The 13,902-nt window shown below is 31.3% G+C and overlaps 1 protein-coding gene across 1 annotated transcript; it reads right to left on the reverse strand.

The window, feature by feature from the left end:
• Positions 1-4,038: 4,038 nt before the first annotated feature.
• Positions 4,039-12,570, reverse strand: LOC114318268 (protein CONTINUOUS VASCULAR RING 1). Its single transcript, XM_028265113.2, has 7 exons — positions 12,147-12,570; positions 9,368-9,420; positions 8,338-8,447; positions 6,340-6,507; positions 6,157-6,254; positions 5,131-5,257; positions 4,039-4,552 (listed from the first exon to the last, which is right to left on the reverse strand). The coding sequence occupies exons 1-7, from the start codon at positions 12,297-12,299 to the stop codon at positions 4,455-4,457; spliced, it is 807 nt and encodes a 268-aa protein (XP_028120914.1). The 5' UTR covers positions 12,300-12,570; the 3' UTR covers positions 4,039-4,454.
• Positions 12,571-13,902: the final 1,332 nt, after the last annotated feature.

Raw genomic sequence — 13,902 nt, forward strand, 5'->3', positions numbered from 1 at the left:
ATTTAGATATGTCTAAAAAAATAAAATGAGTTTGTATATATATATTATTAAAGATGGAAGTAAACAATAATGTGCTGTTTTTTTTTTTTGAAATTTTTATATTTAGCTCCATAAAAAATATTTTGTATTAATTTAAAAATAATTAATATATATTTATTAGTTTAAAGACATTAATTTTTTTTTAAATAGAAGGGTTGTGATGAAAAGTAGGTTAAAAATTAATTTTTAATTTTTTTAAAAAAACGTGTAAAAAATGGATTTAAGAATACTACTGTAAGGGATTTGGGATAGTTGCGGTACGAGGCATATAGTAGCTATTGTTGTATAACCAAATTAGCTCATTTCGATAATTTGAACCGTTCACATTTTAATGTGAGTGGATGAAAGGGTAAATAATATCCGATTAATTTGATTTTTTTACAGTTATGTCCTACTTAATGTATTCTAAAATGAAAGGGTAAACGATATCCGATTAATTTGATTTTTTGCAGGTATGTTCTACTTGATATATTCTAAAATGTAAATAGTTCGGATTATCTAAATGGGTCCCAAAATTGGTACATTTGGGTGCACAACAGTGGCAACTGTGTTCTCCCATACAGTAACCATCCCAAATCCTACTGTAAGTCTCTCACAGCAGTAACTGTTGCGAGTCAAAACGACGTCCTAAATGCATATTCAAATATAAAAAAAATAGTGATGTTACATAAGCCAATTAGTATATTAACTAGTGTACCAATATTAATTATGATATTATTATTGACCCCACTTATTATAAAAATTATAAATATTAAAAAAAATTAAATTATACCACAATATCAATTAGTACACTAATTAATATATTAACCTTATTTAAACAAAAACAAAAAACTTAATTGTTAATAGGGCTCGAAGACAGACCACCTGAAGGCTCCAACTTTGACCACCTAAAGAAAAGAAGCGTCTTCAGCCACTGCACTACTTACACCTAAATACTTTGGGCATATATTTCATTTATTATTTTATGAAAATATCCTGCAAACCAACATATATATGTTTATATGTATGTTTTTTATGCAAAAAATTATTTATATATATGTTTATGTACCTAAGTTAAGAATAAATATTGCTTATACCAATTATTTTAAATGGTGTTATTAATAAAAAAAATTATATGTATATAAATCAAATTAGGTGGATGTCATTTAATATCATTTTACCATGCAGTTCTTAATTTTAACTAGGTGGAGACTATTTTCTTTCTCACTATAAAATTAAGAATTACATGATAAAATGATATTTGATTAAAGCTGAATTATGCAATACTAAGGCCGTTAATTAGGATTTTTTAACTTTACTTGCTTGACAAACTATACATTTTATCCTTGTTTAATGTCAATCAGATTTGTACACAACGGGAGTATAAAATAAGCAGAAAATTGCTTCCCGCACATGCGAAGGCCCATTCCCGCACGTGCGGCTTTTAGCTCGTAGCCAAACAGAGCCTAAGCTTCCCGCACGTACAGCACCCTTTCCCGCACCACTCCCGTACGTACGGGCGTATCTTGGGACACAAGCCTGTTATTTTGAATCTGTTGGAAGAAGCTAGAGGTGTAAAAAGACAAAAAATAGGCTAGAATAGGGTTCTAAAAAATTCGAAGAAAAAGAAAAGACTAGGGTTTGGAAGAGAGGATTCTCAAGCTTGCCATTCCATGGATGGTTCTTCTCTCTCTATCTCTTCCCACTCTTTCGTGAGTGGCTAGGCTCATTTTTTCTAGGGTTTTGATGATATCCTAGCTATGTAATTAGGTTTTCTCTTTGGTTTTTGATTATGTTCAAGTTTGAACAAATTCTATGGTGTTTATGAAGTTCCAAATATTTATTTTTCATTATCTCTTTAAGTATTATACTTTCTGTAATTGTTTTCTATTATTTCATATTCAAGATATGAGATGAACTATACTACGATAGATGAGTCATATCGCTACCTTAGTTTAGAGCGAACGATTTGTACTACTTGAGATGATTCGTGTCCATACATTAAACGTGATGGTTTTCTTGATAAATGCTTCGAACTTGTAGTTGCGAAGTATTATTCCGTTTGAACCGTAACATAATTCAGTCTCAAATTGAAGCCTTATTTTTATAACTAGTGGTGAATTCATTACTCTAGGCTTTTCCACAATCAGTACTTCCAATTTCAATTTTAATCGCTAGTTTAATTGCTTTGTTTTAATTTAATTATTATTAGGTTATGAACAACCATCTTTTTCATCAAAATTAGTTTATGAATTTAGCATTTAAATTAGTTTAATTTCACAATTGTCCATGTGGATTGATACCTGAATTTAGGGGTGTGCATAATACCGCCGAAACCGCATCGAACCGCACCGCCAAGGTAAATTCATTATTATTTACCAATCGAATCGCCGGTTTTTAATAAGAAAAATGACAAATTCTAGTGACACTTTTATTAATCCGTCGGTTTCTATTTTTCTTCCAAACCGCACCGACCCGCACCGCTATTAAATCATGTTTTATAAGATTCTAAATTTTTTTTTTTACTTAAGTTCGCTTGTTGTTCTATACCTTAGAATTTAGTATTACATTACTGCTCGAGAGGAATTCAAGATGTCAGTAATCCAAAATAAAGCTGGATTCCAATTCACTTTTCAATCTTTTTTTTTTTTTTCTAGCCATATTGCAAACTTGCATCAGCTCACTTTTCAGTTTAAATACTTTTCAATAGTAAACATTTTCAATATATTGTAAACCCTGAATGATATTAATTTTATGTATTGTATTTGATCATTGTAGCTTTCACATATGCTTGTAATGAACTGATGACATAGTCATTGATATTATCATGTTGTTGCTACACTTGTTGCATCAGAAGAAAACTTCGCAAGATGTTTAACATCACGGTATCTCTCGTCTTTTTTTTACTCTTTGATTTAAGTTTTGAAATTTGAATTATATTTTTTATAAACCGCCAATCCACCCGCACCGCAAAGGCAAATCCGCTATTATTTGCCAACCGAACTGTCGGTTTTTGATAAGAAAAATGGCAAATTCTAATGACACTTTTATCAATCCGCCACTCGCCATACGATTTCTATTTTTCTCTCGAACCGCACCGATCCGCACCGCGCACACCCCTACCTGAATTTACTATTATTTTAAGAATTTTGATTTAGTTTAGTATTTATTTTTGGTGTGTGAGATGACCCATCAATATTAAATGACATCCACCTAGTTTGATTTATGTACATATAATTTTTTTTTATTAATGACACCATTTAAAATAATTGATATACGTAATATTTATTCTTAACTTAGGTACACAAGCATATATATACATATATAAGTAATTTTTTGCATAAAAAACAATTATGTTGGTTTGAAAGATATTTTCATAATGTAATAAATAAAATATATGTCCAATATATTTAGGAGTAGACTAGTGCATCGGCTTTTTTTCTTCAAGTGGTCTGGGTTCGAGCCCTCTTGACAACTAGTTTGTTTTTTTATACTTGAATATGCATCTAAGAGTCAAAATCACATTTTGACTCGCAGCACCTCAAAGCAGTATCCCCCAACCCGTAAAAAGGTGAAGAGGTGATTGATTCAAAAGAGGTTAAAAACTAAAATATTACTTTTAACCTATTTACCAAACGAGGCCAAAACTATCATTAATTTAATTTTATTTCACCACCGTTAGCCCAATTTCCAATTTCCGGTGGCTCTCAATTGGAGACTTAGCTAAGAAGTCAGAAAATTATTATAAGTTATTATATCATTCTCTCTACTTTTCTATACATTTTTTTGTAAAAAATAAAAAAATTTACTAAAATAATTGTTATCAAACGAGGCCATGCAATTTTAATTTTAATTGCATAATTTTTTAGCCAAATGCAATTTAATAGCTACAAGCATAATTGTTTTCAAAACATAATTTTTTAAAATTAATAGCTACAAGCATAATGCAATTTAATTTTAGCCAAATGAAGCCTTACCTACAAGTAAATAAGGAATAAACACAAAATGAATGGCTCCAAATTTATAAATAGAATCAACATGTTATATCTAGGCCATATCTCCATTAATTCCACATTGAGCTGAGTGTTTTACAGCAATGTCTCCTAGTAGAATCAACAGTAGTTTCATTTTTCTATCAAAAAAACAAGCTCAAGCTATAAAACCACAATGCAATACAGCCCTATTTAAGTGTAGAACTTCCACTCGTAAAAAAACCCAAATATATATCTAAACGCGCTATCTTCTACTAAAATGTACACGGCGACCAATGTTACATATGCCATCAGAATTTGATGCTCGAATCTTTAAATAATTAAAAAGCTTGATGCAGATTCCAAGTGCCGATGCATACACAGATCGCGTGGTCATTCCGATGACAAACTGAAAGACAAGGCGATAAATAAACAACTCAACTACATCTAATGTGACTGTCGTTCTCAGCTTCTGACAGGCCCGATTCTATCCACCTGAATAATGCTTGAATCCAATGTCGATAAGATCTGTGGCATTGACATTCCTCCCGACACAACAATTTCTGGAAGTAAAGAACAAAGGATAGTGATAAGGATATTCCAATATGGTGTAGCAAGAAAGCGTGAAGAGCATCTATAGCAATAAGAACACTAAAAACTCTTGTACAAATTTGTTGAATCCAAGGAATTATAAGAAAAGAGATATCTCTCAATGAAATTTTATGTTAATTATCAAAAACTAAAGAGCTATAAGGCTTACAATCATTTCATTATTTATAATTTTAATTAGAAAAAAAGGGTAACTCCTAAAACAACTAGGACTAAAAAGAAAAATAAAATATTAAGAAATAAAAATAATTTAGTAAAGCAAGCAATCCTAATTGTCGTGGAACAATAAAATAAATGAAATAAAAAACCTAAATACATAGGAAACTGAAGATTCTAGCCTTAAATAATATTCATAATCAAACACTAAAATAATAAAAATAAAATATATAATTTTTAAATTCAGTCTGCATCACTATAGCACAAGCCAGCCAGCAAAGCCGGGAGAAGAGTCATACATGGCAGAAGGCTGAAGGGCATATTTCCTTCCTGTCATGTGCAATTTTCAGTAGAGCAACAAGTAGAGAAGTCTTACCAATTCCTTCCCGAACAGATAAGTTTGGTCTAATAACCTCCTTGGAGTTGACGAGGAATATATCACCAATATAAAGATGGTTGGTGGGAACATATACACAGCATAGCTCTTCATCACCTGAATAACTCTGCAAATTAAAATATAGAGGGGTTTAAATGCAAGAAAATTTAGCAACCAGACAAGACAAACATAAATCAATTTGTAGGCTTTTGATTGTTAGGTTCTCTCAGGTTTCAACAAAATGACTCGCACACAGCCTTTCATACACTTCTGCAGCTGAATATGATCATATCTAATAAACATGGAAGCACCAAGGATCAACAACTCCAGTGCTCAGGAACTGACGTGACATTCAAAATCACACATAAAGCATAGCTTTTGAGCAGTTACTTTGTGGTAAGAAATCAAGAACCATTCATCTGTTTGAATGAAAGGGGAAATGTCTCCGACACTTGAATTGAATGGATTTAGTGAACCAAGCCAATAAGATTCAGTTTGAAACACAAGCACCACTTTGGTGCTTTACTGCTTCCCAAGATTTAAGCAAAAAAGATCAACTTCCATACTAACACAGTTACATTAAAATGTAGGAGTCTGTTTGCAACAATGTACAAAACGGTGCACCCTTTCATATTTAACCAAACCATTGCTGTTAGATCATAAACAAAATTGCAAATTGGGGTGATTATGGTTTGACATCATGGCAACAGTAAGTATCAAGACTAAGCAAATTCCAGGAAACTAGATGCAAATGTGTTACATTAGCAATCAAAACAAAATATTTGCAAAAGTTTAATACCATCATCATCATTCAAACGAAAGGACAAGCTAATGATAGTTTCACAACATTAAAATTGATTTAAATCACGACTAAGTTTTAGTTGGAAAGTGAGAACTGCAAACTGAGCAACAAGGCACTAATAAGCATGACAAAACAGATGTGTGTGTGATGATGATACTTCCATAAAAGCAATGAGGGCAGAGTAAATGAGTTAAACTACCAGAACAGCAAAATTATTAGCAGACCTGAAGGACAACAGATGAAGTGATGAACCCAAAGGCATATTCACCAATACGTGGATGCCTTATGATAGCCACCTCCTTGAAGGCCTGTGTGTTCTGATCTGCAACAGTGTTGAAATAAGAACATTAATCATCCATCCCTACCAAAAGTGGCAAAAGAAAAAACAGTGTACTAACAGAAATTACCTGGAGATATGGCAGCACTAATTTGCTTTGAGGCACTGTAAATATGACGGACAAATGGCATCCGTTTGATGAACCACTCTCCAAGACCCAATACTGATGTCCCCAACCATGATGACATGAACACGCCGACCAAGAAGATGAATGTAATCGAAGTTACAAATCCAAGACCTAACCAAGAGGTACGAGCAAATAAAAGTCAATGAGACATGTATTAGAATCGTTCACTGAGATGCCAATAAGATGATCAACCAAATCACACGAAATATAACCCAATATACATGCAAGGAAAAGAAAATCCACGTTTTTTAGTACCAGTGTTCGGACACAACAGTTTCTGGGATAACATTTAACACCACAAACTCAAACACAAGTAATGAGGAAAAACCAATTACCAAAATTTTCCTTTTGCTTGGACTCTGTAGTTTTAAGTAACACAAACCATTCTATTTCAGGGATGTGAAACTCTAGCACTTCCATAACCTTACTAACAAAAGGCGTTACATCATCCTTGGCTAGGGATTGAATTCCAGGGCAGCTGGTGGGTGCAACAGTCAAAACACAGCCTGATAAAGCATGACAACATGGGCTCAAGTCTGTGATAGGCCTCTTATATACCCAGTGCACCCCTTCCAGCACTCCGGATTAATATGGAGTAAACTGGGTAATGACCTTATTCAGCTTGAATTCTTGGGCAACTGTTCAAGGGATTTAGGTGACCTAAGTGACATTCCAGCAGAAAAGTTTATAGGTAAAAAAGTGGCCCACTGCACCAAGTCTGCCTGGAGTGTGACAAACTAATAGAATGCACTTTGAAAGTTAAGACAGATCATAGGAAAATGTAACGGTTAGAATCCCTTTCTCATAAAGTTCAAACCACAGAGCCACAGAATCCTTTTCATTGTCTTAAAACAGATCAATTGCCACAAGAAGGAAAATAAGGATCATAGAAAATAAGGATCATAGATATATCTCAGGTCTACCTCAGAAATCATTAACTTGCATGAAAGCCGTAATTTGGTTATGAATGTTGCTCAAATACATCATTTATTTGTACTGAAAGCACATAATTCATGTATCTTGGATCAAAACGAAATCAGAATGCACACATCCTTTTCTTCCCCAAAAGAAGAAAAGAAAGAATGACTTCTGAAAATACCTCAACATTAACACAAATTTTCATTCAGGCAGATGTTCTAGATGCGTCTAAGTTGAGATCCTTAAAATTTTGGATACCGTTTGGTTTAGTTTCTAAAATAACATTTGGATCAAAAAATTTTAAAAAAAACATGTTTGATTTATCAATTTTTTAAATTGTTTTTTTCTCTCTCTTCTCTCCTCTTTTTTTTATTAATAAATCAATTGATCACTTTTCCTCTCTCCTCTCTCATTCTCTCACAATTTACACATCAATCAATCAAATTTTCTCTCACAACCAAACAAATTTTCAATTTTCAAAACTCTTTTCAACAAATTATCTTTCAAAATACAAAACTCAAAATTCTTTTCAAAAACTAAACTAAACGGAGCCCTGATATTTTATGCACAACAAATTCAAAAAGAAAAAATGACTTAATTCCTTTTATAAACATTGGAACTATGTTCTATTCCTTTCTTAGACAAGAAACATTAGATTTTGCAACAAGATCTCAAAATCAAGGTTTAATACAATGAATGTTGATGCAAAACAATGGCTATAAAAAAATATGTAAAACGAATTTGGTTTGAATTAACTTTCCAATATCAACAATAAAAGAAAGGTTTTAATGGTATTTATCTTCAATAATGTACCTATAAGTAATTCATAACTCTAAAATTTCAGAAAATGGACCAAAGTAAGCTAGAAGAGACAACAAAACTAAATGAAGTCACTTTGTATAGGAAATGTTGCCCTGGTAACACCACTTCAAAGGTAATAATTTATACATATCATAAGTTGTACCAAGAAAAGATAAAAATGAAAAAGGGATCCCCAGGCACAGAAGGACTGGATATTCTTACCAAAGATATTGATGCCCAGCTGAGCATAAATTGGAGAGAAGATGCCATCCACAAGATGAATAAACCACCAAGTTATATAGAAAGTGACTGCTATCGGAAATAGGATGACACTGAAAGAGGGCTAAGAGTAAGAAACAAATATAGCAGCAAGGAGCATACACAGCTCTTAAGTGTAAAACAACGAAAACTTGTGAACAACACAGTGCAGATCTCAATTGACAACCATATATAACAATTCTTTAAAGAAATCAGATGTGTGATTTTCAACATACACTTTCATTATTATATATCACCTGCTAGGAGTTTATTGAACAACAAAAGAGGAACATTTCTAAGCGTCGAGCTTTAATTTGGTGTCAATGATGGCAATACAAGGTTTGCATGGGCACTTGGTGGATTAATTTCCAGACATTAGGAATATGTTTTACAGCAAGCTAATACTCACAATGCATTAGCATCACTGTTGACATTACTGAAGCACAATACTATTTATGCCACTGGAGTGATATTATTCAGGCACAATAGTATAATTCATTTGGATACCCTTAAGAACAATTGAATCTTCTTTACTAATATCTCATTTGATTTTTTATTTGATTATGGATGATATTACTTTTGTTTAAGACCATGCATTATTACAGACAAAGCACGAGGTCAATTTTGAATATTGATGGCAACATACCTGAATTTCCAAGCAAGACCTCCTGCCCCATACTGTCACATTCATGGAACAGGTTTGGGGAGGGATTAACCATAGTGTGGGATGGGGAAAGTTTAGGGAGGAAAGCAATGCTCAAACTTTGTTTGGAGCATTGCGATTAAGGAAAGACCAACCCAGCCTTGAATATATATCAATTCTATTATAAATCAAGATTAAAGAACATGGCACATGTCAAAAGCTATATTTTATAGAAAGAAAAAATAAGATAATGCATATCATAAAATGTCCTAAATAATAAGATCACAAAATAACAACATATGTTCATGATTGAAAGGAAACAAGGAGAAAATAGGAAAAAAAAGTGCGCACCATCCGGTCATAAACTTTTTTGAAGCCCAGCTCCTAACAACTTTGCAGAAAGTCTACATGGAGCCAACATAGGATACAACATTTGTCAGACAACACAAGAAATATAGACACACGCAAATGCTAAAACAAAAACTTATGTAGCAGTGGTTTTCATGAAAAGTCTACGGTACAACAATTTTAGCTTAAACAAATTATCCAATGACATAAACTTAAAGTTGTGCGGTGCCTAGTGGCATAATCATGGAAGAAATAATGTCTCCACACACTTGTTTGTGTGTCCAGCTGGAAATGATTAAGGGGTCGTTTGGGATTGGCTTTTTTTGTGACTTTTTTGTTAACTTCTTTCCATTTTTAGTGAACTTATTTTAAAGATTTTCAAAAAGCTTTAAACTTTTAGAATCTAATTGACTACACGAACCAAAAAAGTAAAAGTAAAAAATTAAAAAAAAAAAAGTCAACTAAAGACAACCAAAAAAAAAAAAAAACAATCAGTGTGTTTGGTTTGAGTTTTCTGGATTAAGTTTTTTGAAAACTAACTTTTTTAGTTTTCGTATTTTTTTGTTTTTAGTGAATATTTTTTAAATTTTAAACATTTTTTTTACTTTTTTAGATGCACCTTACTTAGATGTATCTAAAAAATAAAAAAATTGTGAAAAAATATTTTAAAAAATTAATAAATACATAAAATACAAAAAAATGTACTGAATTCTTGTATTTTTTTTTGTATTTTTGGTATTTAGTGAATTTTTAAAAGATTTTTTTTACAATTTTTTTACTTTTTAGGTGTATTTATGTTAGGTGTGTCTAAAAAGTAAAAAAATTGCTTAAAATATTAAAAAAATTCAGTAAAAACAAAAAAACACGGAAAATAAGAAAGTAGAATTTTCTAAAAAGTATTTTTTGAAAAGTGAAAACAAGCAAGGTGATTGCCTTTTTTTTTTCTTTTTTTTCTTTTCTCTTTAATGAGCCTTTTTTTGCATTTTTAATATTTTTTTTACATTTTACATTCTTCTATATTAGATGGATTGGAAAAGTAAAAAAAAAATTGACACAAATTTGAAAAAAAAATACTAAAAATAAAAATTCGGGAAAAAATGTGGCTTTTTTAGTTGAATGACAAACAAAGCCTAACTACTCATGTTGAGAGATTATATGAGTTCATTTCAAACCATGTTTACCCTCTTTGTAGGATTTGAAACAGAGCTGGTTGTGGCATATTTTGGTAATTGGGTTAAAAGCTAAAAAATTAACTTTTTGGCTTTTTTTTGTCACATCACCTCCCTACTTTTTTACATGTTTTTCAAAAAAAGCCAAAAAAAGTCTTTTAACCTACTTCCCAAAATAAGCAAAAATCTATTGTATTTGGGAAACTATGTTCTTTGTAAATTTGCATGCAATTTGTTGCAAAAAGTTTCGTATTAGAATGACTAGTTTTTCCTTGTATCAAGCCTACTTAACAAATTTATACGCAATAAAAAAATAATACCAAATTCTCCAGACAAACATGAGTTAGCCAATCAATGAGAAAACTAAAAAATGTCACATTGTCTGAAACTATCATAGATTAGAATGGAAGAAAGATCAAAGATGCCCAACGATCAATGATGTCCTTATCTTCTATAGCCTAGCCTAGCCTACCCCACTCATACCCAACTCCTTGCAAAGCTCTAATAAGACACAGAAACTTGGTCCAGAGAGACCTAAGACTTCACAGTCTACATAACCATATGGCCAGAGAATTTGGTTGTTTCATCAACTTTCATGGAAAAAGTATTTACAGACATTTAAGATTCAAGTGCTAGGGCCAACATTTTAAGTCGTATCTTCAGTAAAAGCATAATTAGGTTAGGAGTTTTGATCTATGAAGCACCGACACTTCAAAACAAGTGTCGTATCGGTGTAAGACAGAGGGACAAGGCGTGTCCCTTTATTTAATTAATTTGTTTTTAGGGGACACACTGACTAGTTTTTCCCCCCTTTTCTTCAATGATTTTGATGGATGTTAGATTAGATTTAAAAACTTAATAGATCATTCATCAAAAAGATATAACTAATAAGTATTAATTTTTTTTAAAATATCGAATTAGTGCTAATTTTTGTTTATTTTGATTAATTGTGAATGTAATATCAATGTATATAACAAATAAAAATATATGAAAAATATATATTTTATTACCTCGTCCATGTTCGTGTCCACATCTGTGCAAGTAATGAACTAATTGCAAGTAATTAACCAATGGGATTTCTAGACAGCATTTTAAACCAACTAGTAAGTAATTAACCAACCGGATTACTACACAATGGATAACAGTTCCTCACAATCAGCAGGACGTACAATGTTTATACACTAATAAATTAACTGAACAAAAATAATTAACTGCCCGAGGTTTAAATTATAGACTTAATGGGTGTTTATAGCCACCAAAAACAATTCCTTGTACAACCAACCATAAAAAAGTAGAATTTTACAGGAAACTTTTGTTTTGGATCTTGGAAAAAAAAAAGGATGAGAATAATGAACAAAAATGCTTAAAATTAGCTCCTTTTCCTCAATTTTTGTTCCAAATAACCAAACAAAACTTTAAACCGATCAGACTAAACAAAATCAAGTGTGTACAGCCTATTTGGTTAATTAACAACTACGAATCAGCTAAATTGAATTCTGTACATGCTCAATTCCTCATTTAAAAAAAAAAAAACCTACAAAAAGTGACAATAGCTCCAAACCCTATACCATATCAAAGATTCAAATTTAAGAGAGAGAGAGAGAGAGAGAGACCTCGCGGCCGGAGTGATGAGAGGAGGAGGCGGAGGAGGCGTGTTTGGAGGAGGCATCGCCGTCGTGAACGGAGTCGGCGACGGGAATGAGGAGCTCTCGATCTCTGCTATCTCTGCTGCTCGCCATTATCATTGACGACTTGTCATCGCCCATCACACGGCTCTCAATCAATTCTACCACCGATTTCAACGGACCAGATTTACCCCCCAAAACAAAGTCCCAAACTCTGCAATCTCTTACTTTTTTTCCTTCCTCTATTTGATTTAAATTTAAATTTATATAACATTTATTTATTTTTTACTATATAATAATGTTGCATAACGCGTTATATGGGAAAACTGAACTAGATGCGATCACTTCGAGGAAACATTTGTCTTATTCCTTTAATTAAACGGAACATTAAAGAAAACAACTGTTACTCCACATTCAAGTTTTTTAATGGCACCAATAAATATAGTTTTTTTTTAAATAATTTTTTTTATATTATTAAAAATAATTACAAAATATAAATAACTTTTCTTTAATGTCTAGAGTAATCAAAGTAGACAAATAATTTAGGATGCATATTATTTTGAGAACTAACTATTTTAGTTGGTTTTTTTTTTATCTAAAAAATATATTAAAAAAATAAAGAGAATAGTAAACTTTTTATAATGATTTTTTTTAATTTTTAACTATTTTAGTTAGTTTCCAAACTTGCCTCGAGTAACATCAGAAATGATGGGTATGTTTGGTTTGTGTTTGAGAGATGTGTTTTAGAGATAAAAAGTACGAAAAGTTGTTTGGTTTGGTTTTTTTCAAAAGATGTTTTGAAAAATTATTTTGAGAGAGAGTTTTGGAAAAAGTGATTGATTTGATGTGTGTGAGAGAGAGATTTGTTTGGAAAACTTGTTTGGTTTACAAGTTTAGAGAAATTTTTTTCGGAAAATTTGTTTGGTTTGATTACTTTTAAAAACTTATTTGTAGAGAAAATTTCCCAAAATTTTTTCAGAAATACAAACCAAACGAACCCGATGATTTGTTGTCTTATTTTTACCTGTCTTTTTTCATTGCAAGATTAAAAATAAAAAATTTAATGTGTAATAAAGAGATAATTTAAGATAGGAGAGGGTACATAGTCTTCTAGCTCCCCTTTGTTTGGTTACTAGGTTGAAGGATCAGACAAGTACTTATAACATGTTTTATTGGTTAATTATGAACTGAATTATTAATCCAAATGAATTATTAATCGAATTTTCTATCTAGGCTACCAATCTCATAGGGTTAGGATTCACAATCCAATCCACGTAGAATTTGAGGTAAATTTATCATTTTGTCTATTTTTTACAAAAATAAGAAAGTAAAATTTTTTTTTTTATATTGAGAATTTTTATATAAATTCATAAATTTAATTTCAATCTATTAATATCATCACAATAGTATACAAATAAATGTATTTTTTTTTAATACCATCATATTAGTAATTTCAATGCTATTTCCTTGTTTGGCATGATCTAAAAAAATCAAAAAGTCACTATCCTGTTTAAGTCATGTCATCTTATTTAAATCACATCACCTCTCTAACACATCACTTCAAACCCAACTCATACCTAACCCATATTTCATAAAAAGTCAAAAAATACACTTATTTAAATCATCCCAAACCATCATGTCTGCCAAATAAACATGACCTTAAAACAAAGAGAAAAAAAATGATTAATAAGTATAAGGAAAAATAGAAATTAGTGATAAATATACTTTTTTAAGAATTGGGTAG

The sequence above is a fragment of the Camellia sinensis genome, chromosome 5 (genome assembly GCF_055761805.1).
Source record: "Camellia sinensis isolate YWXY chromosome 5, ASM5576180v1, whole genome shotgun sequence".
Lineage (NCBI taxonomy): Eukaryota > Viridiplantae > Streptophyta > Magnoliopsida > Ericales > Theaceae > Camellia > Camellia sinensis.